This window comes from Lynx rufus, unplaced genomic scaffold (assembly GCF_022079265.1).
Source record: "Lynx rufus isolate CCGP_SWC_20201006 ecotype Redwood Valley unplaced genomic scaffold, mLynRuf1.p SCAF_11, whole genome shotgun sequence".
NCBI classification, from domain to species: domain Eukaryota; kingdom Metazoa; phylum Chordata; class Mammalia; order Carnivora; family Felidae; genus Lynx; species Lynx rufus.
In genome coordinates, this window is record NW_025814825.1 from 34,404,111 (window position 1) to 34,430,671 (window position 26,561).

At 35.7% G+C, this 26,561-nt stretch overlaps 1 protein-coding gene across 9 annotated transcripts in view; it reads left to right on the forward strand.

The window, feature by feature from the left end:
* EXOC6 (exocyst complex component 6) overlaps positions 1-26,561 on the forward strand; it is a 229,691-nt gene that overhangs the window by 117,164 nt on the left and 85,966 nt on the right. For all 9 annotated transcript variants that reach the window (XM_047073175.1, XM_047073177.1, XM_047073176.1 and 6 more), the window contains 3 exons: positions 3,201-3,310; positions 10,713-10,824; positions 11,390-11,524. In XM_047073175.1, the coding sequence (XP_046929131.1) occupies positions 3,201-3,310; positions 10,713-10,824; positions 11,390-11,524 (357 nt within the window). The remainder of the gene's footprint in view (positions 1-3,200; positions 3,311-10,712; positions 10,825-11,389; positions 11,525-26,561) is intronic.

Genomic DNA, 26,561 nt, shown 5'->3' on the forward strand with positions numbered 1-26,561 from the left:
CGTTTTCTATGTTTTTATTTCTTCACAGTGGACAAGAGTGAATTCTCAGTGAATGTGTGAACTATGACTAAATTTTTGTTATTTTTTATGTATGTATAAACTAGACATGTTATGTGTAATAGTCACTAAATATAGGACCAAGTAATTAAATGCATAGCTTTTAGATTATAGCCAAGACTGCCACTGCATATACATAATAGTTGTATTTTAATGAACACAAAAGACCAGAATATTCTGCATGTTGTGGCTTGGTTTTATTTTGTTTTAGTTACTGGTAATAAGTTTGTTCAGGGTGTAGCATCTATATAAAGAATATTGGATTTGGTCCAGGTTCACATGCCAGCTCTGCCTATAGCTTGTGGGCAGATGTCTTACCTTATTTAGGCATTTGTGCCACATCTGTCAAACGAGAATGTCGAACTAAATAATCTCTAATGTCCTTTCTAATTACACTAAGTCATTCTAAATAGGTTTATAGTTAAAAGGAAGTTTGACTTTGCTTGTAGGGTGCTCCCAAAACATGCAGTATCTCTTAGGATTAAGCTCATTACGAGTTATATTCATTGGTTCATGTGTTACTTATTGAAAAGAAGAACTAATGTTAAAATAAAAACCACTTGGAAGATTTAAATCTGCAAACTGAAAAAACTCATAAAATTATTTAGTATCATTCTCTTGGTTGTGTGTTTATATATTCAATTTTTTCCTAATTTGAGTATAATTTTCATTTAAAACTATTAGAAAAGATGTAAAACTGCCTCTCAAATAACTTGAATTGTGTTTTTAGTGTATATTATAGGTGAGCAAGAAGTAAGACTGAACATATATGCAAAGATCTGTCTTTTTGCAGATAACTATGCTAATTTGATAACTCTTTGGCTAAAAGAAGAACTTATTTGTATTCTGTCTTTAATGTCATTAAAATAGTTCTTAAAGCTGAAATGCCTTTTAAATAGTATTGGGTTCATTATTCTGTAAAGCATAATTTGGAGGTGAATTAGCACTTACATTATCATCAGGTGATTTTAAAGAATACCAACTTTTTGGTTGGTTTTTGTAGTACTCCTGATTGAGTCTCTAAATTTGGAAAGATTGAACCTACCAGTTTTGGAGAGACACTGCTGTATATGACTGTTTCACCAGCAGCCAGTTGTAAGTTTCCTTCTGCTAGAGGTACCTAAGAATACTTCGTTCATTCAGATGTTGATCATTCATCTACTAGACATTGTGCTATTTGGTAGTTTTTCAGTCTCTGCTGTCAAAGAGCTTATAGTCAAGTGAGGGATAAACATGAAATTACAATTCACAGAATTTGGCACTCCTTAAGATAGAGGAAGCAGCATGCAGAAAGGCTCTAGTTCTGTAGTATAAAATGCAAGGTTGATAAAGTACAAGAGATGAAGATCAAGAAATGAAGATGAAGAAGTGGAAAGGACCAGACTATTCTAGAGCTTATAAACAGTGTTAGAGAGTTCAGCCTTTATCTTGAGGGCTATTGAGAAGTCACAACAAGGTTTTAACCACTAAAAACATAATCTGATTTGTGCTTTAGAAAGATCTCTTTGGCCAATGTGTGGCAAATGGATTAGATAAGAGTAAGACTAGTGGCTGGGAGGCCAGCTAGGGAATTGTTGCTGTTATCTTGGTAAGAGAGATTGGTGACCTGAGTGGGAGTTATAGCCATGGAATTTGATTTAAGATATGTTTAGGAGTGGGGACCAACAGAAGTTGGTAATTATTTGCATATGAGGGATGATGAAGATAGAGGGGTCAGGTATGATAGCCAAGTTTCTGCCTTAAAGAGTAGTAGCATTTACTAAGATAGGAAATACCAGAGGAGCAGATTTAGAAGGAAAGGATGGAAATTGCACTATTGGATCTACTGAATATGTCCCAAATGTCACAGCCTAATGGAAGTGTCCAAGTGGCAGTTAGATATATGGATTTGGACTTCAGGAGAGTTAGCCTCAAGTAACAGATTTGGGAGATATTGGTGCTTGCATGGTGATTGAAGTCATGATATTAGGCAACATCATCCAAGGACAGTATGTGTAGTAAGAAGAGAAGACGTGTGGTGCAGGGCACGTGGGTGGCTCAGTTGGTTAAGTGTCTGACTTTTGATTTCAGCTTAGGTCATGATCTCACAGGTCTTGAGTTAGCTCCACATTGGGCTCTGTGCTGACAGTGTGGAGCCTGCTTGAGATTCTCTTCCTCTCCCTCTCTGCTCTTCCTGTGTGCGCTCTCTCTCTCAAAACAAACAAAAAAAAAAAAAAAAGAGAGAGAGAGAGAAGATGTGGGCTAGAACCCTAAGGCACAGCAATAATTAAGAGATGGCTAGACTAGGAAGAGCTACCAGGAAGGTAGACAAATAAGGAAAATCAATGTGGGGCATGGATGCCAAAGAAGGAGAGATCATTTAAGAATCAGGAGGGAACTGTGTCAGATATTTCAGATAAATCAGGTAACGTGAAAGCTGGCAAAGTCTGTTGGATTTAACATCTGTGGGGTCACTAGTCACCTTGGTGAGAATACTTTCACTGGTTAACTACGTTGCAACAAATGTGAAGATGGAAGTATAAATTAGAATTCATTAAGTGTAAATAGGAGCTTTTGGTAGAAATCTTGGAGAGAATTTACCTTTTGGAGACTGAGAATTTGCTAATAAATTTTGGCTGATAAAGCACTTTATCCAGAAGGTACCCTGTAAACCATTGGCTGCACTGCTGTAAGGTATTACAGTAATTATGGAATGAAATAGATAACTTGTTGGTGTCAAGCCTTCACTGAACATGAGTGAGAGGAGTCTTAGAATTAATTGATGATACTGAGCCAGGAAGATGGCCCATAACTTTCATGGCCAACCTGACCTCTTGTATTATGAATGCAAAGCAACAGACAGCTAGACCTCTTCTGCAGGATGTTTCTCATCAGAACATACAGTGGTATTGATATGTACTTTCTCTGCTTCTTAGAAGTCTGATAATAGGATTTAAGAAACAGGTAAATTGCCACTATTTTCTCAGAAATATTTTAGTTTTCTTTAAAATCTCAAACATAATTAGAAATGTAACAGTAGAATTTGGGATGCAGTCATTTCCTATTCAAATGTGAAAGCAATTTAATTTTTATATTTTCAGGTGATTAGAATGTCTTTTTCTAAAATTTCAAAAACAATATCAACTTTGTTTTTCTTTCTACAGCAATCTTTCCCAAAGAAATTTCCCATGTCTCAGTCAGTGCCTCATATTTACATTCAAGTTAAAGAATTTATTTATGCTAGCCTTAAATTTTCAGAGTCACTACACCGGAGGTAAGTTTACTAATAAATGTGTCTTCATCATAGCTGTTTTTGTGAAGTAGTAACACTTGATTTGCAGGCCTTGATTCTTTAATGGATTATCATCTCATTGGAAAAGCTTGCATATTTTAGCGACATTGGAGTTAAGTTGCTATAAATTTGATGTTATATATTTTTTTATTTTTATAATGTAGATCTTCAAACTCATAAAAATAGAGATAATAGGATATGAAACTCCTGAGTTCTCAGCATCTGTAGCAATAATAAACATTTTGCCATATTGTCTAACTTTTTTTGCCGAAGTACTTTAAAGCAAATTCCAGAAATAATGACACTTTACCCCTAGAAACAGTATGTTTTTCTAAAACAAAATAAAGACATTTCATTATTCAGCTTTCATACTTAAAATTAACACTATTCCATTCCCTAGTCCATATCACTATTTTCTCGATTGTCCCCAGGATGTCTTTTTACTGTTGGTATGTTTGTTTGCGAATAACAATTTGATACTGTTACTCCTTTAAAAACCTTTTTATTAAGTTTAAAAATTTTAATTCCAGTATAGTTAACATACAGTGTTATATTAGTTTCAGGTGTACCATATAGGTGATTCAACAATTCTACACGTTACTCAGTGCTCATCATGATAAGTGTACTCTTAACCCCCTTTGCCTATTTCACATATCCTCCCCACCCCCCTTCACCTCCCCTCTGGGAACTATCAGTTCTTTTTTTTTCCCTTTGCTGGTTTGTTTTTTTCTTAAATTCCGCATATGAGTGAAATCATATGGTATTTTTCCTTTTCAACTGACTTATTTCACTTAGCATTATACTCTATAGCTTCATCCATGTCGTGGCAAATGTCAAGATTTCATTCTTTTTTATGGCTGAATAATATTGTTTTATATATATACCACATCTTCTTTATGCATTCATCTGTCAGTGGACACGTGGGCTGCTACAGTTGGTATGTTTGAATCATGGTCCAAATAAGGCTCATACCTTGGATTTGCTGTTAAGTTTGTTTATCAATATTCCTTTTTTTTTCCCCTTTTTCTTTAGTTGTTTAGATCTTATGTTTTTTAGTTTTTCTATTGCTAAGGTAGCAGTAGCTAAACAATATCCCTCCTTTATGTCATTCCCTTGTCAAAAAGATGATATTCTCAATAGTTTTGTTTTTCCTTAATTAGGTTTAAAATGAGGATTCAAACAAAATCCATAGAAGTAAAGAAGGTTGTAGCAAATTGGTATCATACTCAGTAATGGAGAGCACCACAACAACTGTTGGTAGCTGTAGCCAACTTGAATTTAGACTAGAGAATGTCATTTATCTGGTGTGATGAAAGCAATACCCTACATTTATGGAGATGGGAAATGTGATATTATCCCTGTTTTGCTGATAAGGAAACTGAAGCTCAGGGAGGCTACATCACCGAGAATGACCCAGCTAGTTAGTTTGAGAGCTGGGATGAAGGAGCAGGCCTTAAGACTCCCATATCAGAGAAAGTGTCTGGCATATAAGGAATAATCAGTTAATATTAGAAGAACATTAATCTTTATGCCACACCTTGTTCCAGCTACCTAGATGGACCATGCATTATAGTCACTCACATACTTCTAATTGTGAATACACTCTGGAGGAGAGAGTGGTGATGCTGGCTTTATAGTCTCCCTTTCTGAATTCCATTCTTAATTTGTATATTGGATAGCAGGAAATACCCTTCAGTGTGAAATTCTTCTGAATTTTAAGTCATAAGAAAGGCATGAAGACAGTTCAGGTATAATATTTATTTTCCAAGTTGAAACAGAACAATGACAGCTGTTTTTATTGTATTGTATTGTATTGTATTGTATTGTATTGTATTGTATTGTACATGTCTCTTATTGTAAGCTACCATGATTTTGGATTTGAGGAGCACATAAATAAATGGAAGAAGAAATGTGTGCCCTGCCAGGGTAAAAGAGTTTTCTGATCTTAGGTCTTACACTGCTTCTTCCTTGTGAATAAAGATGGTTTAAAAGGTTTCTTAATTTTTGTTCCTGAATAACATCTGAGTTTGAGAGGAAAGGAAGAGAAAGGAAGATAAATACCTAATGCATGGCATCTGCTGTGCTATGTGTTTCTCACAAGCCAGTGATTGTCAGAACTTAGTCCCCGGACCAGCAGTATTAGCATCACATGGGAAATTGTTAGAAATGCTACTGAAGTAAAAACTTTGAGGGTGGGGCCCTGGGTATTACCAAGTTGTCTGGGTAATTCTGATGCATTCTGAACTTTCAGAACCACTGCTTTAAGCTTCATAATACTCTACCACCTCTTATACAAGAGTCTCTAAAGGTATATTTTAAAGACATTAGCTTTTAACCTCAGTCATAAAACTCACTAAAGATAATGTGTTCCCTATACGGCACAACACAATACACACCATATAATCTAGCACTTGAAAACTGATGGATATATATGAATATTAACTGAAGATAAATAACAAATGATTATGATAGTAGTTTTCAATTGCGGTAGTTTTCAGTTGCGGAGCTCAAATGGTCTGAGAACCACCAATAATTTATGCCTGTCTTGTTTTTTATTTAATACTTCAAATTTCTGATTTGGATAGAGGCAGTATAATGCAGTGGTTAAGAATATAAGCTTCAGACTTAGGCCTTAGTTTAATCTTGATGGCGACACTCACCAGTTGTAGTAAGATGTTGGACAAGTTTCCTCATCTGCAAAATGAGTGAAATAATTCATAGGGTGGTTGCAAGAATTAAATGAGGTAATACAGGTGTATAAAGCACTTGGTATACTGCCTGGCATATAATAGGCACATAGGTACTTCAGAGAGGATGGGATACTGTAATATTAGAAGTGAGTCTGGAACTTGGAGTGTTAATATTTTATTTTGTAAGCATCAGGGAATTGTTGAAGAATTCTTAAGTAAGGAATGACGTTACTAGAGTTATATTCTAGAAAGTTTACTCTGACCTTAATGTGGATAATACATTAGAGGTGGATAAAAAAAAAATAGTCATGTTGAACTGGTGAAGGCAGTGGTTCAAGAAGAGAGATGAAGAAAGACTGAAATAGGATCAGTGGCGATGAAGAGGGAGGAACATAAGGAGCCTGATATTACCTGTGCTTGTGAATAATTAGATGAAGAAGTTAAGGGACGTTAACAATTTGATTACCTGTAGGTGAAGCTCTCAAACAGTTTCTGGTTATAGTTAGTCATCTTTGGAAACAATGATGCATGTATTCATCTGTTCTTTCGAGGTAAACATATGCAAGTGAAAGGGAGAAACAAGAAGTATGTCTTTAAAACTCATCCTACAGGAGCGCCTGGGTGGCTCAGTCGGTTAAGTAGCTGACTTCGGCTCAGGTCATGATCTCACAGTTCGTGGGTTCAAGCCCTGCATCAGGCTCTGTGCTGACAGCTTGGGGCCTGGAGCCTGCTTCGGTTTCTGTGTCTCCCTCTCTCTCTGCCCCTTCCCTGCTCGCACTCTGTCTCTCTCTCAGAAATAAACATTAAAAAATGTATATATATATTATATATAATATATTATAAATATTACATATGTATATATAATATATTATAAGTATTATATATGTATATATAATATATATTAGATATAAATATATTTATATCTAATATATTGTGTATATGAATATTATATGTATATCTAATATATATTACATATATAAATATATATGTATATCTAATATATATTATGTATATAAATATATATGTATATCTAATATATATTATGTATATAAATATTATATATATAAGCAAAAAGTTATCCTACAACTTGGCTCAAATGTTCTATTTGAGACTTATTCTTTTAAAAAAAATTTTTTTTAACGTTTATTCATTTTTGAGAGAAAGAGTGCGAGCAGGGGAGGGGCAGAGAGAGAGGGAGACAGAATCTGAAACAGGCTTCAGGCTCTGAGCTGTCAGCACAGAGCCCCACGTGGGGCTCAAACTCATGAACCGTGAGATCATGACCTGAGCCAAAGTTAGACACCCAACTGACTGAGCCACCCAGGCGCCCCTATTTGAGAATTATTCTTGAAGTTGCAGTCTTGAATCTATAATACTGGTTCCCCTCATCTTTTACTTTAAATGTAGAGTACTTTAACATTTTTTTAAATTGGTAGTGTATACAATTTGCATGGTCCTAACACATACTTTTTATTATCTAATCTAAATGCTGGTTATTGACTGTAGAAAGTAGAGAAATTTAGAATTAACTTTTGTTTTATTTATAGAGGAGAGACATTGGCTATCTAATTGTTATTTGATTCTTTATTGCATTTAGAACACCAAAGATAAAAGTCATTAGTTGTAATATATTATGTATAATTTTCCCTAAAGCCTCCCTCATGACTGACTAGAACTTTCAAAAGAATTGCCATCTCAGTTCTGACTTTTTCAGTATGTGAATGCCTAGCCTTCTAGAAAGTCAATGTTGTGGACTAATGCTACAGCAGAAAAGAATGTCAATTTTTCCCTCATCTTTTTAATTTTTTTTTTTTTTTACATTTATTTAGTTTTGAGAGAGAGAGAGAGAGAGAGGCAGGGAGGGGCAGAGAGAGAAGGAGACACAGAATTCAAAACAGGCTCCAGGCTCTGAGCCAGCTGTCAGTATAGAGCCCGATGTGGGGCTCGAACCCATGAACCAGGAGATCATGACCCTAGCCGAAGTCAGACGCTTAAACGACTGAGCCACCCAGGCACCCCAGCCAGACTCTATCTTTGATAAAATATTTGTTACTTTTGTTAGTTCAATATCTAGTCATTCTAATGAACTATGATCATAAGTTATTTATTCAACAAGACTTATCTTTGCAGTTTTAAAAATTATGCTTTATTAAATACATTAGCTATTTTCATTTTGCTCATGAGAGAATCAACAGTTCAGAGACAGATGCAGCATAGTTACTTTAAAAATATGTAAATCTGAATTTAGATTATCAGCTTTTGACATATTTTTATTTTAAAAATTTGTATCTGTGACCTGAAATTGAGCTATTAGAGTTCCTTTGTTTTTTTATTTATCATTAAAAAGTTATGGGAAAAATCACTTTCTGGATTTAAAGCTCTTTTATTATGTTTAAATAGATTTTGGAGTTAGATTTTTAGAACCAGAAGATGCTTTAGAGCTTTGTAGTACAAATGTTTGGCTTTCTTTTTATATCTGAATAAAAGTAGGACTGGAGAAAGAAATGACTTCATGAAGAGACTTCAAAGTCTCAACTATTTAGTTGCAGAGGAAACATCTGGACCTAATATGATCTTTAAGAAATTTCAGTTTGCAGAAGAGGTTAAGCTATAAAAAATTTTAGGAGATTTATTATAATTAAGATTTAATTACCATGAATTTTTTTTTAAAAGGTAGTACAAAAGAGTACAGCTTATAGGCTCAAAGGACAAGGAGTTACGAAAAAAAATGCTCAATTGGGATAAGAATGTAGTGGAGGTGGAGGCAATACTGGTCATTGTCAGGTAAATCTTGTTGGTACAAATAGGACATAGGTGCTGATAGGTTTTCTTTCTCTACTTTTATGCAAGAAAAAAGTATGCATTGACTCAGCGTTCAAGGAAGTTCAGGGAATTGAAACAAAGGGCATTATCTATCCTAAGTATTGCAGGATATTTCATCTGGGAAGTATGCTTTTCAGGGTGTCTTTAAGCATAATTTGAGAGTGTTAGAAAAGAAACCAGAGGAGTGGGCAACCACCTCTTTTTTATCAGGGTGAGTACATTGATTGTTCTAGGACACTGTTGGTAGATTAGAAAGTGTTTTCTGTTTGAGAGTTTTGATGCCAAGAAACCCTGAAGCCCCACTGGGAGTATGTCTGGGAAGTCTTGATTTTAGTTGTAAAGAATCAGAGAAATATTCTTTTTAGGTCTCCCAGAATTAGGGTTAGCAGGTATTGAAAAGAGTGCCTGCATTAAAAACATTGGAGTAGTAGTGAGAAGCACATATATTTTGTCAAATCTTGCTCTATTTGCAGTTAAAAAATAAACTAGTAAATGTTTGTGCTTCAGGAGTAATGTTTTAATAAAATAAAAAGGATGCTAAAATTTTAGTCTATGTTTAATGCAGTGGTTATCAGCTGGGGTAATTTTGCCCTCCAGGGTACATTTGGCACTGTCTAGAGACATTTGGGGCTGTCACAACTAGGGAAAAGGGTGGTACTTGCATCTAGTGGGTAGAGGCCTGGGATGCTGCTTCACAGCCCAGGACAGCCAAAGAATTATCTTGCCTAAAATGTTAATAGTGCTAAGACTGAGAAAACTTGGTGTAAAGACAGTTTAACTGTTTTGATAACAAAGCTATATATATCCATATATATATGTGAAGAAGTCATTATTTACTTAAATTGAAGGCCTAGAAAATAAAAAGCTTGTTAGTGCTAGCCTAGGAGTTTTTAAGATGTTAAGGAATATTGTAGAGGTTTTTTTTCTTTATACCAAATTAAACTTAGTGTATGTAATTACGTTTATTTCTTTGAATCGTAAAAAAAAAATCTCAATGGAAATAGATAGCTTAAGTATATTAAAGTTAAATCTAGCAATTACTTATATCTAGAAAGAGCTCACGTCAATTTGCATTTTAAACATAATTTTACCGATAGGGGCTCCTGGGTAGCTCAGTCAGTTGAGCGTCCAACTTCAGCTCAGGTTATGATCTCACAATGTGTGAGTTCAAGCCCTGTATTGGGCTCATTGCTGTCAACGCAGAGCCTGCTTCACTTTGGATCCTCTATTCTCCTTCCTTTCTGCCCTCCCCCACTCGTGCTCTTTTTCTCAAAAATAAATAAAACATTAAAAAATAATAATCTTAGCTGTATTGTATTTGAAGTGCTTTTGAAAGTGTCCCATAGTGGAGTCATGATTTAAGAATAATTTTATTTCCTTAGACTAAGTACCCCATGGTTTTACTGTAGTGGTTACTGAATACATTTAAATTATGCCATAAATGGGGCACCTGGATCGCTCAGTTGGCTGAGCATCCGACTTCAACTCAAGTATGATCTCATGGTTCATGAGTTGAAGCCCTGCGTTGGGCTCTGTGCTGACAGTTCAGAGCCTGGAGCCTCCTTCAGATTCTTCGTCTCCCTCTCTTTCTGACCCTCCCCCGCTTGTACACTGTGTGTGTATGTGTCTCTCTCTCTCAAAAATAAATAAAACATTTAAAAAAAATTATGCCATAAATGAACATTCTATTTTATTCAAAATGTCCCTTTTGTGACAGAATTTAATTTTGGGATTTAATAAATATGAGTAACTTATTTAAAGATATGAAAGAATGAGGTGGGGGAAATTATTTTAGTAAACTGTGTTAAATTATTTAGGAAGCTAACCATACCTTTGTGAAAAGCTAAATAATAATCAATCTTTATTTTTAGCTCAACAGAAATAGATGATATGCTTAGAAAATCTACAAATCTGCTGCTGACCAGAACTTTGAGTAGCTGTTTACTGAACCTTATTAGAAAACCTCATATAGGTTTGACAGAGGTAAGTTAAAAAAAAAATACTAATAGCTAAATGTTTCGTTATATGCAAAAAGTTTTATGAACTATTGCTAAACATCATCCTGTAAAACTGGCTTTCTATTTTAAATTTATTAGTAGAAGTAGATTTGTTTTGTCAGTGTAAACTCAAACCATGTGAGGGGAAAAGGTATACATGGAGAATATGGTAGATGGTTGATGATGCTAGAACATACATGTAGATTTATGATTGCCAGACTTTACATGAAAAGTGAAAATACTCATTTTTTACTTGGTAAATGTATAAAATTTGGAAAAGTACTTTTAAGGGTTATTTTAAATCAGTTGGCAGACTCTTGGTTATTTTTTTTTTAAGTGATAGCATTCATAGTATTTGCAGCAGGCTTTTGAAATCAGATAATCCCTTGTATCCTATAAAGCTATAATTGTACAAAAATGGCACAATTGCTGGAAGTAAGAATCCATTTTAAAAAACCAAATGAAAAAAATAGTAAAAATAAAAATAAAAAACCAAATGATTTTGTGTACATGTAACCTGCATCTCACCAGACATACTTTGTATTTTCCAGCTGGTGCAGATCATCATCAACACAACACACCTGGAACAAGCTTGCAGGTACCTGGAGGACTTTATAACTAACATCACAAACATTTCTCAAGAGACTGTTCATACCACAAGACTTTATGGACTTTCTACTTTTAAGGTATGTAAAACCCCGACCAAAAAGTTTTTATTTCCATCACTCTAAGCAAACTTTTAAAAATCAAAGACAATTTTTATTATGTACTTGATTCCATTATATTCCAAACAATTGAAAATTAGAGATATTCACTGTCAACAAAAAGTACATAAATGTCAATTCCCTTTTGGCATTTTAAACATCTTCACTAAAATGGAGAAAAATATATTGATTTCCTAAAGCTGTATTACATTTTGTTCATGTTTTGAAGACTTTTACAGTATTGCTGAATCAGCCTAACTGGATTTCCATTAATATCTCACAGTTCCATAATTAATTTTGTATGTAATGTATATACATGTGTGTTTGGAAATTAAAAATGTGGGATGAATTAGGTAAGTGTTAAATTGGCTTTACACTCTTTGTTGTCTCTGATACGAAGAAAAATAAATATTTTTTTATTTACAAACCTTGTTACATGTTACTGAGTTCCTACATTTTTCTGAATGGAAAGATTTCTGTTTGTATAATACTGTAGGATGTCCCAAAAGATTAATTAATGGTTTTTTTTTAATTTTTTTATGTTTATTTATTTTTGATAGAGGGAGATGGAGCAATAGCAGGGGAGGGACAGAGAGAGAGAGAGAGACACAGAATCTGAAACAGGCTCCAGGCTCTGAGCTGTCAGCACAGAGCCTGACATGGGGCTCGAACTCACAAACCGTGAGATCATGACCTGAGCCGAAGCCGGACGCTCAACTGACTGAGCCACCCAGATGCCCCTAATTAATGGTTTTTTTAAGCAGAATGGAAGATTAAATAATTTCATTAATTTGTTTTATAAACTATTTTATAATTTTATTGATTTGGGGTCATATACATGAGATACTGGCATAGTCTAGTAATATAAACTTTTTCATTGAATAGTTTATTAAACTAATACAAACTATTTCCTGGTCTCTTATCTTTGTTTATTGTTTTAATTTTTTCATGTTTATTTCTTAGAGAGAGAGACAGCATGTGAGTGGGCGAAGGGCAGAGAGACAGAGAGAGAGACACACACACACACAATCTGAAGCAGGCTCCAGGCTCTGGACTGTCAGCATAGACACCCTGACACATGAACTGTGAGATCGTGACCTGAGCAGAAGTTGGACACTTAACTGACTGAGGCATCCAGGCGACCCTGATCTCTTTATTTATTATTATTTTTAAAAATATTTATTTATTTTTGAAAGAGAGAGTGCTAGCAGGAGAGGGGGGTGGGGGAAACATAGAATCCAAGCAGGCTTCAGGCTCTGAGCTGTCAGCACAGAGCCCCATGTGGGACTCAAACTCACAAACTGTGAGATCATGACCTGAGCTAAAGTCAGACACTTCACCAACTGAGCCACCCAGGCACCCCTCTTCTCTTTAAAATAGGCTGGCTGGGGCACCTGGGTGGCTCAGTCTGTTGAGCGGCCGACTTCGGCTCAGGTCATGATCTCACAGTTCATGAGTTCCAGCACTGTGTCAGGCTCTGGAGCCTGCTTCGAATTCTGTGCCTCCCTCTCTCTCTGCCCCACCCACTCGCATTCTATCTGTCTCTCTCAAAAATAAATAAACATTAAAAAAAATTAAGAAAAAATAGGCTGGCTAGTTTAACCTCATAGCCCTTTCTAAGTTTCTTATTAAAGAGTTCTTATGTTTCGACTCTTGCTGTATTATAAATTACCCATATATGCTAACTAACTTGGATGTAAATTTAAAAAAATTAAATTAAAAAAATAAATTACCCAGCTTGTCTCCTAAAATTATAGTACAGTCATTTACATTAAAAAAATTCAGTATTCTTGTATTTAGAAATAACTAATGTTAACTGTAACCACACTTTGAAAATGTGAAGTCTAGAAATGACTCGTCACTCCTAAAATTATCTGGCTGGTCCCCAAATCTTATGTTTTTCTGGTGATTTTGAGCTCATATAGTCATCCTGATACATAAGGCACAAATGCAGATGATGTCTGAGTGAGTAGATAAAATTAGTTACTAAAACTGAACAAAAACTGGACAAAACAGGCATTCATTTATGCAGATAGTATAGTACAGTAATTAAGGGCATATACTCTGGAGTTAGACAGTTGTGTGACTTTGGGCATATTCTTTAATTATAATGTTTCCTGGGTTTTTTTTTTCTGTAAAATTTGAGTAGTAAGGTGTTACCTACCTCATACAATTATAATGAAGTTTAAAGGGTATATTTAGCACAGTGCCATTTGTTGTACATCATCTGTGCTCTGAGTACTCTATTAGGTGCTGAGAATATAAAAATGTATCCCTGCCCTCGATAAGCTCATAAGAGAAAAAACTATAAAAAGACACTTGACAATATGGTGTGATAAGTACCATAGTATGGGAAGAAAGTCCACAAGTTTTTGTGCATTTTTCTAATCCAAAGACAAATTCTTTTCTTTTATATTAGATTTTACACAATCTTTCTTCTTTTTCATTTTTGCTCTCTGTCCTTATGTCCATGTGTTACTCATACACTGTCAAGAAGAGATTTACTAAGGACTGGAATTGTAAGCATCTTAACTGTTAACATTAAATTTAACAGGCTGACTCTGTACTTTCATTAAAACATGAACTGCCTTGACATCTGGTATAACTAGGGATCTTCAAGCAAATTTTCTTGTCAGTTATAAGTCAAATAACTAAAGATACTGGAACACGATGCTTTTGGATTAAGGGATCTTGGAACTGTACTTTCAAAATCTGCCTATTGGGAGGAAGTGTTCAGAAATGTTAGTTCTGGTTCATCATTTCAGTGGTCCCTTAAGTTACAGGTATTTAGTTGAAACTACAACTCCTATAGAATACTCCTTGGATTTTCTTGGAAATCAGGAAATCAATTGCAGCTCCACAAATGTAGAGCATCCTTGTTTTTTTGTTGTTGGTTTTTTATTTTCACACGGAACTCAGGAAACCTTTTCTGTTTTATGATATGAGAATAAGAGCTGTTGTCATTTCTACCTTTTGCCTGTTTCAAGAGGACTCTGACTTAAACTCTGATATGAGGAAGCAATTCAATAGTGAGAATTATTAAATCAATAATCAAGTGAATTATTGGATGAGATAGGGGGAATTTCCATTCCTAGGGAATAGTCAGTCTGTTGCCACTTTCACAGAGCTGATTAAAGTGTACAGTCTTGATTACAGACATTAGCATGAATTGCTTAGTTAACATCTTAGCCTAATTCTTTTCAGTCCAGTGACCCTAGCAAATATATTCCTATTTAGTTGCCTAATGATTATGGAAATAAGCACCTAACAACTCTTTTACCCACATCCCCATGTTTCCCCTCCAAAAAGCACAGATGCACACACAAAGTGTTTGATTTTTACCATATTTGCTTACTTTATGAAATATTACATAAACTCTCTTGTTAGCATGCCTTTCGTTTTGCTAAATCTGTGAGTGATACAAAAGAGGTTGAGTAAGTAGTTCCTGCCCTCAAGCAGTACCTCAGCTGTTTGAAATTAACCTGGACCCACACTGAGAGCTACTTTAAGACTTCTGCCTGAAAAGATTTGCATCAGAATGGAGGGGAAAAATGGGAATACCATTACCTTTTTAATCTGTATAGTAGAGAAATGGCCTTGTTCTTTTTCTCTGGCATCAGAGCTCTTTAACTTTTGCTCTAGGGAGTTTTTCCGTCCTGCCACTCTAAAGAGGCCTGGCGGTGATGTCAACTGTAAATGCCTGGAAGGAGTATGCTTCTGATTCTTTTTCTAATTTGCCTTTTTAAAATCTGTGGTTGACTGTAGCAGAGTATTTTTAGAATTATGGTTAAAGTGACAGTGGTAAATTGTTTTTGATTAAAAAAACAACAATTTTTCTCCAACAATTTGGAGACAGATAGGAAAATACAGAGAACCACAGTTTAACGGAGCAGAAACTTCCCTAGGAACCAGTATTGGGTTAGGAAACCTGAACTGTAATTGACAAATTGCTGGAGGTTCAATGTGGACAAGTCACGGAGTTAAAACTCCAGGGGGACCCAATCATAGTGGGGCTCACACTTTTGTGAATTGTACCTCCTGGAGCTCTACCAAGTTCTCCCACTGAGGACCGAAGAATAATCTTCTTGTGCTTTCAGCAGGGGGAGGAAAAAGGATCCATTTTGAAATAGACCAGACCATTCTGTTCCTTAAGTATTCTATTCTTCTTCAGACCTAACCTCAAAAGAAACTATGTACCAGTGCCTGAACTATTGGGGTTTAATCAGAGCCTAACTAAATTGGGGGAAGGGAAATACACAACTCCAGCCTGCTCTAGCCATCCTGTCCCACCTAAGGGGTAGAAATGAGAAGCACTTGCAAAGTTTACAGCTAAGGGGCAAAGCTTACTTAAAGACTGCGACCCAGTCAACTACACTTAAAAATTTTTTAAAAGCAAACCTGTTACCTTTATCATAACTATAGAACACTTCCTCTCCCCTCACACCTTACAACCATATTACTTAAGTCCTATTTATTGCAGTTCCTTTCACCCAGTACATCATGTCCAGCTATCAAGAAAAAGTGCGCATGGAAGACTTAAAGGCAAAAAGCACAGTTTGAAGAGCTAGAGTAAGTATTGGAACCAGTTTCAGATATGTCAGGGATATTGGAATTATCAGATGAATAATCTATTTAAAAACTGTGATTAATATGCTAAGGGCTTTAATGGATAACGTAGACAATATAAAAGAACAGATGGATAATGTAAGCAGAGAGCTGGAAAATCTAAGAAACAAAAAGAAATATTAGAGATCAAAAGCAACATAACAGAAATGAAAAATGCCTTTGATGCACTCATTAGTAGACACAGCTGAGGAAAGAATCTCTGAGCTTGGGAATATGTCACTAGAAACTTGTAAAACAGAAAGTCAAAGAGAAAGAAATACTGAAAAAAATTTAAACAGAATATTCAAGAATTGTGGGATGACTACAGAAGCTCTAACATAAACACAATGGGAATATTAGAAGAAGAAAAAGAGAGAAAGGGATAGAAGCAATACTTGATGCAGTATTGCCTGAGGATTTCCCCAAACTGTCAGACACTAAACCATGGATCCAGAAAGCTTAGAGAACATCAAGCAGGATAAATACCAACATTACACTTAGGCATATCATATTCAAACTGCACAAAATTAAACATAAAGAATCTTGAAAGAAGCCAGAGGGAAAAACACCTTACCTAGAGTTAACAAAAATAAGAATTACTTCTGACTTCTCATTGTAAATCATGCAAGAGAGAAGAGAATGGAATGAAATATTTATAAAGTATTGAAAAACACCCACCAGCCTAAAATTTTATATCCTGTGAAATTATCCTTCCAACGTGAAGGAGAAAGTCGTTTTCAAACAAACAAAAATTGAGGACATTTGTTGCCAGTAGACTTGCCTTGCAAGAAATGTTAAAATGACTTCTTCAGAGATAAAGAAAATGATCTAGGTCAGAGACTCAGACCTACATAAAGAAAGGAAAAGCATCAGAGAAAGTGTAAATGAAGGTAAAATAAAAACTTTTATTTTTCTTATTCTTAATTGCATAGATAAGAGTTTGTTCAGAATGATAACAACAGTGTATTCAATTATGTATGCTTATATGTTTATATATAAGAGAAATGAATGCCGGTAATGGTACAAGAGGAAGAATAGTGTTATTTGAAAGTGGACTTGGAATAATTATAAATGTATATTGGAAACTCTAGGGCAACTACTAAAAAGTTTTAAAAAAACATAACTGATAAGAAAGGAAAGAAAATGGAATCATGCAAATACTCACTGTCACAAAAGGCAGAAAAAGAGTGGAACACAAAAGTAGGAACAAAGAACAAGTACAACAAATATGCAAATACTAATCCAACTATATCAATAATCACTTTAAACATCAATAGACTAAAAATACTAATTGAAAGAGATCATCAGAATAGATCAATAAAGCAAGACCTAACTATATGTTATTTACAAAACCCACTTTAAATATAAAGATACATATAGATTAAATGGATGGAGAAAGACCATGTTAACACTAATCAAAAAAGTGGGTGGTTATATTAATACAGAGCAGACTTCAGAACAAAGAAAGTTACCAGGAATAAAGAGAGGCATTACATCACAATAAAAGGTGTCAATTCTCCATAAGACATAAGAATCAATAGTATACGTATGCCTGGGAACAGAGAGTCAAAATATGTCAAGCAAAAACTGATAGAACATCAAGGAGAAATGAATGAGTATGCGGCCACTGTTATAGTTGGAGACTTCAACATCCCTCCATCAGAAATGGACAGATCAGCAAACAAAATCAGTAAGGACATAGTTGAACTCCATAACACCATCAATCACATGGATATAATCGACATCTATAGACTACTTCATTGAACAACAGCAGAATATGCATTCTTCTCAAGCTCACATGAGACATTCACAAGACAACCATATTCTAGGCCATAAAACACACCTTAACAAATTTGAAAGAATAGAAATCATACAGTGTCTGCTCTCAGACCACAGTGGAATTAAATAAGAAACAATAACAGCAAGCTAAGCTGGAAAATCCCCAAATATTTGGAGATTAAACAACACACTTCTAAATAACATGTGAGTCAAGGAAGAAAGGGACAGTCAAGGATTATTAACAACTCTGTGTCCACAGCTTTCATAACCTAGATGAAATGAACCAATTTCTTGAAAGACACAATCTGCTAAAACTCACACAAGAAGAAATAGAGAATCTGAATAGGTCTGTATTTATGAAAGAAATTGAATCAATGATTAATAACCTTCCAAAACAGGAAGAGTGCCAGGCCCAGATGGGTTTACTGATGAATTCTACCAAACATTTAAGGAAAAAAATTATACCAGTTCTCTATAATCTCTTTCACATAGGAGCAGAGGGAATACTTCAAATTCGTTCTGTGAGGCCAGCATTACCCTAATACCAAAACCAGACAAAGACATTACAAGAAAAAGAAACTGCAGACTATCTCTTGTGAGCATAGGTGCAAAAGTCCTCAACACAATATCATCACATTGAATCCAACAATTTATAAAAGGAATTCTATATCATGACCAAGTGGGATTTATCCCATACATGCAAAGCTACCTCAGCATTTAAAAACCAGTTAATAAATGAATATATCACAGGGATAAAAATACAGCATAGGGAATATAGCCAGTGGTATTGTAGTAGCATTGTATGGTGACAGATGGTAGCCATACTCTGGTGAACATAGCATAATATATAAGCTTGTCAAATCACTGTTATACCCCTGAAATTAATGTAACATTGTCAACTACAATAAAAAGTTGTTTAAAACCAGCTGATATAATCCATCACATCAGCAAGCTAGAGAAAACAAATTATCATATCAATAGATGCAGAAAAAGTATTTGACAAAATTCAACACCCATTCATGAGAAAAACTCTCAGTAAACTAGGAATAGAGAAGAACTTCTCTTAACTTGATAAAGAATACAAAATCCTACAGCTAACATTATACTTAATGGTGAGAAATTTGAAGCTTTCCCACTAAGGAACAAGGCAAGGATGTTCCCTCTCACCATTCCTTTTCAACATCATATGGGAGTCCTACTTAGTTCAGTAGGACAAGAAAAGGAACAGCATGTTTTTTTGGAGCACCTGGGAGGCTCAGTCAGTTAGGCATCCGACTGGCTCAGGTCATGATCTCATGGTTGACCGCTCATGCTGTCAGCACAGAGCCCACTTTGGATCTTCTGTCCTCCTCCCTCCTGCCCCTTCCCTACTAGCGTGTGCTCTCCCTCTCAAAAAAAAAAAAAAAAAAAAAAGATTTCTGACCTATATGCAGGCCATTTTTGGTGCCCAGAACACTTACAATAGTAACATCAAAGATCACGTAACAAATAGAATAGTAATGAGAACGCTTTAAATATTGGGAGAATTATCATCATGTGACAGAATGAGCAAATGCTGTTGGAAAAATGGTGTGGTTAGACTTAGCTTGATGCAGGGTTGTCACAAACCTTCAATTTGTAAAAATTGCAGTGTTTGCGAAGTGCAAAAAATGAAGTATGCATATATCACCCTTTTCTGCATATCGCTGGAAGCGAAATGGCCGAATAAGGAATTAGGTTTTTCTAGGACAGACTACTTTGATGAGGAATAAGAAATGAAAGATTTTGTCCTGTCTAAGCTAAGAGTTTAGATAATAAGGCTTTTATTGTATCCCCAAACACGTTCTTATGAACAAAGTGATAATTGCTTGGAATATTTTCTAAACTTATACATAGTTTTGGCCTGGCAGGCTATATTAAATGATGTTTACTGAGCAAAAATATATTTCTGTTGTACTGTGCTAGCTGCTGAATTGGGATGGTTCTTAACCACTAGAATTTGTTAATTTAAAAGGGCAAATAACTACAAAAAATAATTACAGTGTATATATAATAAGTAGATAAATTTGGTCCTGTAGACATATTTGATGTGGTTTTGTAGAGTTGTGAATTTGAATACCTTTAGATGAGATTCCTGCTTTATAATTATCCTGCCTGCCACAGTCACCTTGCCTGACATTTTCATTCATGTTACCTGCCTGGATCTTGAAGACATTTGCAATCAGAAGAGATGAGGGAAGGCAGGAACTGGTATAAACCCATTCACAGAGGGGCCCCTGGGTGGCTCAGTTGGTTAAGTGTCCGACTTCGACTCAGGTCACCATCTCGCGGTTTGTGGGATCAAGCCTCACATCAGGCTCTGCACTGGCTCCATGGAGCCTGCTTAGGATTCTGTCTCCTCTCTCTCTGCCCCTCCCCTGCACCTGCTTTCTCTCTCTCTCTCTCTCTCTCTCTCTCTCTCTCTCTCTCTCTAAGTAAATAAAAAGGAAAACCATTCACAGAAACTAGAAAGCTCAAGATCAGAAAGTTCAAAGATACTGAACTTAAAATACAGTGACTCAGAAGAATGAATGTAAAATTATATTTATTCGTTTTATGTTAATAAGCATGCATAGTTTATTTAAAACTTGGCTTTGGTTTCATTGTGTTTTGAATGTTTATTCTGGGGGAAAATATAATTTATTCTAGAAGCAGTCAGGATCAGTTTCCTTAAATTTCTGTTTTCAGCTTCTTTATCCCTCATCTGGGCCATAGCTTTCTGTGCAAAGGCTAATGTAAGCTTCAGCTTATATATCTAACTCTGGTTACTCTAAGAAATTCTTTGGATTTGCTCCATGGAAATTGTTTTGGCATAATTAACTATAACTCCTACAGTAACCTGTATTTCTAAGGGAATATACAGTATACTGTTTGTGACTTGCTGACTTTAGAACTATGAGATTATGAATCCCTGGTTTATTCTTTATGTTGACTATGTTCTTTTATGAAGACAAATTTTTAAAGATTTCCAGAACTTTATGAAAACTTGAGGTCTTCTAATTAATGTAAGTTTTCCTTGGCTTTTTATGTTTGACTTCTTAGTCAGTTATGGAGCAGATCTTAAGCTTTTTTTAACCTAGGGTGTTATTTATCAAGTGGAGGTGTATGATTTGCATGAGTATAAGGTACAATATATATCCTAAAATCAACAACTTTTGTTTTTTAATCATAGTAATATAGTATAATGAAAAAAATCTAATGAAAATTAACCATTTCACTAAATTAATTTGAAGTATATAAGCAAGCAATCATTTTTTGTTTTTCGATTGATTTTAGGTGCCAAATATGAAAATAAAAAAATTTTCCCTGATTATCACACTGACATCCAAATCTAAATAGGGGCGCCTGGGTGGCTCAGTTGGTTAAGCAGGCAACTTTAGTTCAGGTCATGATCTCACGGTTTGTGGGTTTGAGCCCTGCATGGGGTTCTGTGCTGACAGCTCAGAGCCTGGAGCCTGCTTCAGATTCTGTGTCTCCTGCTCTCTGTGCCCCTCCCCTGCTCATGCTCTGTCTTACCTCTCTCTCTCAAAAATAAATAATGAACATTAAAAATTTTTTTAAAATAAAATAAAATACCCAAATAAAAAAATCATAATTTCTTAAATTGGCTTTTCTTTCTGCCTATCTAATTTTTTACAGTGGTAGTACCATTTGCTTCCTTTCCTGGAAAACCTGTAGTTATCTTAGATTTATTTCTTTTTTACTATCCCAATCACAGCCCTTCCCTGTCATAACTAATTAGTAGGGTTCCATGTTTAGTTGTATCTGTTTTTCCCCTCTGCAGTGGCAGTAGTGAAAGTGGCTAATGAATTGGATGGTATATGCTACTAATATTTCTAGATCAAGATCATAGATTATTGGAGCATCATCATCTTGAACTAGAGCAGGAAGAAATTAGCCAGCGAGCATAGCGCTTTCATTTTGACAGTTCCAACTATATCTCTGGCTTAAATTTTTTTAAGGCTCAGAAAAATGCCAAGAAAGGTTTCCCTTGTTCCGAATGAGTAATATTAAATGTAACCTTTTTTTTTTTAGAATGTTGAATAAAATGTTTTAAATAAGATACTTGTATTAGTCAGGCTGTTAACAGAAAATTGACAAGAACTGACTCAACCAACTCAAGCTGCCTTAAATGATGAAGAGAAATTATTAGCTAAATGTGACTGGAAATCCCAGAATAGGGAAGATTTCATGTGAAGCTGAAGCCTGCTGCTCAGCAGATGTCACCAGGAACCCAGTTGGTGTGTCCTTCTTTCAGCTCCGCTTTATGCAGTTTTGGCCTCATTGTCCGACTGCATGTGGTACCTCAGCAGCTGTAGGCTCTCTCCTTCTAGTAACAAAATGGCTGCTCAGTCACAGTTCCAATTCTTAGATCCTCATGCTCTATCATCTAAAGGAAGAGTGAGTGGTTCCCTCTATGAGGTGCTATGTAACACCTTTTGGGTAAGAGGGTGATAATTGCTAATTCATCTAAATTCATCAGGATTCATACTTGAAGCTAGATATAGGTTCAGTCCGATCTAGACCAGATAGAGCTGTGAAAGGGGGCAGAGTGATTTTCCAAAATATGTTTGGAGATTGTTCCAAAGAAGGGGGAGTGGATGATAGTAAATCACAGATGTTTCCTAAAATGTTTAGCTATTACTACTTAATTTTTATGTAAAACACACATGCTCATGTTCCAAGAGGACTTGGCTGGAGTTTATGCATGTGTAGATTTTAAAAAGTTCCTTAGGTAGTTCTGTTGCACACCTGTGGTTGAGAACCACTGATCGTATGATATCATTTAATTCTTATATATTGAAATGAAAAATAGTTCTCAAATTGTGTGGGACTTTTGCCTCCAGAGGGCACTGTTTCTTTAACAAGCAGAAGAATTAATTGTTTTGTTTATAAACTAAGTCTTTTTGTTAATGTTTATTTATTTATTTTTGACAGAGAAAGAGTGTGCATGCGTGCGGGGGAGGGACAGAGAGCAAGGGAGAGAGAATCCCAAGCAGTCCTGCCGCTGTCAGTGCAGAGCCCCACATGGGGCTGGAACTCACCAACAGTGAAATCATGACCTGAGCTAAAACCAACAAGAGTCAGATGCTTAACAGACTGAGCCACCCAGGGGTCCCTAAATCTTTTTTTTTTAAGTTTATTTATTTTTGAGAGAGAGAGAGAGTGTGTGTGAGCAGGGGAGAGGCTGAGACAGAGAAAATCCCCAACAGTCTTTGTGCTGTGAGTGCAGAGCCTGACACTGGGCTTAACCTAAACCGAAATCAAAAGTGAGAATGTTCAGTTGACTGAACCACCCAGGTGCCCCTAAGTTAAATCTTTAAAAATTTAATTTAGGAGTTAGTTGATATGTTCCTGTCTTTCTGGTGGAGTCTTAAGGATTGAGAATATTTTGGTTTCAGCTGTAGTAGAACTTAACCAGGAGGTCCAAACTAATTTTCTTAATAGTCTCTAAATTAAAATTAGAAATCTTTTTTAGAAATATCTTATCAAATAATTTAGTATATTCTTGTGTATAAGTACAGGAAGAGATGCAGTGAAAACTTTGTTTCTTTGCTTGCTCTTCGTTCTTTGAAAATAAAATGTAGTGGGGCGCCTGGGTGGCGCAGTCGGTTAAGCGTCCGACTTCAGCCAGGTCACGATCTCGCGGTCCGTGAGTTCGAGCCCCGCGTCGGGCTCTGGGCTGATGGCTCAGAGCCTGGAGCCTGTTTCCGATTCTGTGTCTCCCTCTCTCTCTGCCCCTCCCCCGTTCATGCTCTGTCTCTCTCTGTCCCAAAAATAAATAAATGTTGAAAAAAAAATTAAAAAAAAAAAAAAAGAAAAGAAAATGTAGTGAGTCAGTTCATGCGGTTCATGTATGTATGTTTTCTGATGACTATATTTGCCTGGATTATAAGGAGAATCCTTAGCTCTTAGCAAGGTTCTTTCAGGTGTTGAATTTAAAACATGTTCCTGCCTAGGACTACTGTCTGAAACTTCTTTCATACAGCACAGCCACCTACTGCCTTAGATTTCTTTGTTTGCTGTTATACACTGTGGAAAGTACTAATAAACTTTTAAAAATATACATTTTTTTAAATGCCCCAAATTACATTTATTATGTTGAGAAAAGTTATCTTGACTTGGATAGTTTATGAGAAAAGTAGTACCTTTTCTTGGTATCATCTCAGAAAAATAGATTACATTTGACCCTTCAACAGTGTTGGGAGTTAGGGACGCTGACTCCTCCCCCGACCCCCTGCAGTTAAAAATCCATGTATAACTTCTTTATTTAAGTAAGCTCTACACCCAAGGTGGGGTTTGGACTCATGACCCCAAGGTCAGCCGTTGCATGCTCTACTGACTGAGGCAGTCCAGTCAGGCACTCCAAAAATCGATGTAACTTTTGACTTTCCCCAAACTTTACTAACAGCCTACTGTTAACAGAAAGCTTTAATGATAACAGTCAACTAACACATACTTTGTATATGTATTATATACTGTATCTTTACAGTAAAGTAAGGGAAGAGAAAATGATAAAATCATAAGGAAAAGAAAATACATTTACAGTACTGCATGAATATTTATTGAAAAAATTTCATATGTAAGTGGACCCATGCAGTTTAAACTCATGTGGTTCAATGATCAGCTGTAACTAGCAGAACTCCAGATAATAACAACAAAAAGTAATAAATACATTTGTGGTTTATTTATTTTTCTTAGTTCCTTTTCAGAAAATTAGTGGGCTTCGAATCACTTTATCCAGAAAGCATATACTTGTAATAAATTAATTTCATTATAATGTGAATGGTTTCATCATTTTTATAATTTTTCTTTCTTCACATAAATACTGTGTTTTCCACATGACTTCAAGATTTCTAGATATTTGGTTCCTCTCTCCATCTCAACTTTTGGTTAATGTTTTAATTGTCCCAAATTGCTTTAAAAAATCCAGGAAAATGTGAAATAATATTCTTTTAATAAAATCCTGTATAGTAAAAAGGGTAATTAAGAAGTATATCATTGGGGTACCTGGCTGGCTTTGTTGGAAGAACATGCAACTCTTGATCTTGGGGTCATGCATTTGAGTCCCACGTTGGGTGTAGAGATTATGTAAATAAATAAATACTCAATAAATAAATAAACTTTTTAAAAGTATACCATTGATTTTTTTTAATTAAAAAAATTTTTTAATGTTTATTTTGAGAGAGAGAGAGTATAAGCAGGGGAGGGCCAGAGAGACAGGAGGAGAGAATCCCAAGCAGGATCCACATTTTCAGAACAGAGCTCCATGTGGGGCTCAAACTCATGAACTGTGAGATCATGACCTGAGCTGAAATCAAGAGTCCAACGCTTAACTGACTGAGCTACTCGGGCACCTCAGTATATCATTGATTTTAAATATAAATTTTTTAAATGTTTATTTATTTTTGAGAGAGAGCATAAGGAGGGGAGGGGCAGAGAGAGAGGGAGACACAGAATCTGAAGCAGGCTCCAGGCTCTGTGCTGAACCCGACGTGGGACTTGAACTCACAAGCCATGAGATCATGACCTAAGCCAACGTCAGATGCTTAGCCAACTGAGCCACCCATGCGCCCCTAGTATATCATTGATTTTAAATCCCAGTCTTGATTTTGGCTCAGGTCATGATCTCGCAGTTCTCTTGTTCGAGCTCTCCCACCCCCCATCAGATTCTGCCCGGACAGTGCTGAGCCACCTTGGGATTCTGTCTCTCTCTGCCTCTCCAGTCCCTCCCCCTCTCTCTCTCAAAATAAATAAATAAGGTTAATTTTTAAAAATAATAAAAAATTAGGTTGAAATTAGGATTTTAAAGGAACAGCTATTTAAAAATGTGTAAAGTTTCACCAAGTACTTTAGCTCTGTGAGTTTGGGGGAGAGGAGTCTCTTGATACTGGTTTTTAGAATTTTGTCAGGCAGCTCTTTCTCTTTCTGCCTATGTTGGAGACATCCCAGAAAAGAAGAAAAATCACATAGAGCTATTTGAGTGCAGATAGGTATAGTAGAGGTTAGGAGCAATCAGACTTCAAATTGTCTTTGTTTTGGGATATAAGGGAAATGGGTATTATGGGATAATTAATACAGTTTTGAGTTTTAGGCTCCCCTTATGTGGATGCCTTCTAGAATAGTGGTCTTGCTTCAGCTCTATAATGATCGATATTCATCTGCTTAGATTCAGTAAAGGTAGTGAGACATGAAATAGAGGGGGCTGATTTCGAACACTGGGGCAAAATGCAAAGTGGTAAATAAACATTTACATTGCTTTGAGACATTGGCATTTAAATGATATCAATAAAACGTGTTGTGGCATAGCTCTGTGGGCTGTAGGCATTTGCTATCTTGGATATCTCCTCCTAATGCTGTTAGGTTAAAGAGATGTATATTATTGCTGTGGCTAATGCAATTAATTAATGCATATTAATGTGAATGGGGAGAGAAGAAAAATCTTTCTTGGAATTCCCGTTCCAGTCCTACTGTGAAAACAGGCACACCGATGGAAAGACATCTACTTACAGTAGTTGGGTTTTATCAGCCCAATGTGGCAGTGAGTAGTGAGTGGTTAGACGTTGTGAAAATTGGAAAGGGAGGCAAAAAAGCATTTTAAAATATGAAAACAGCA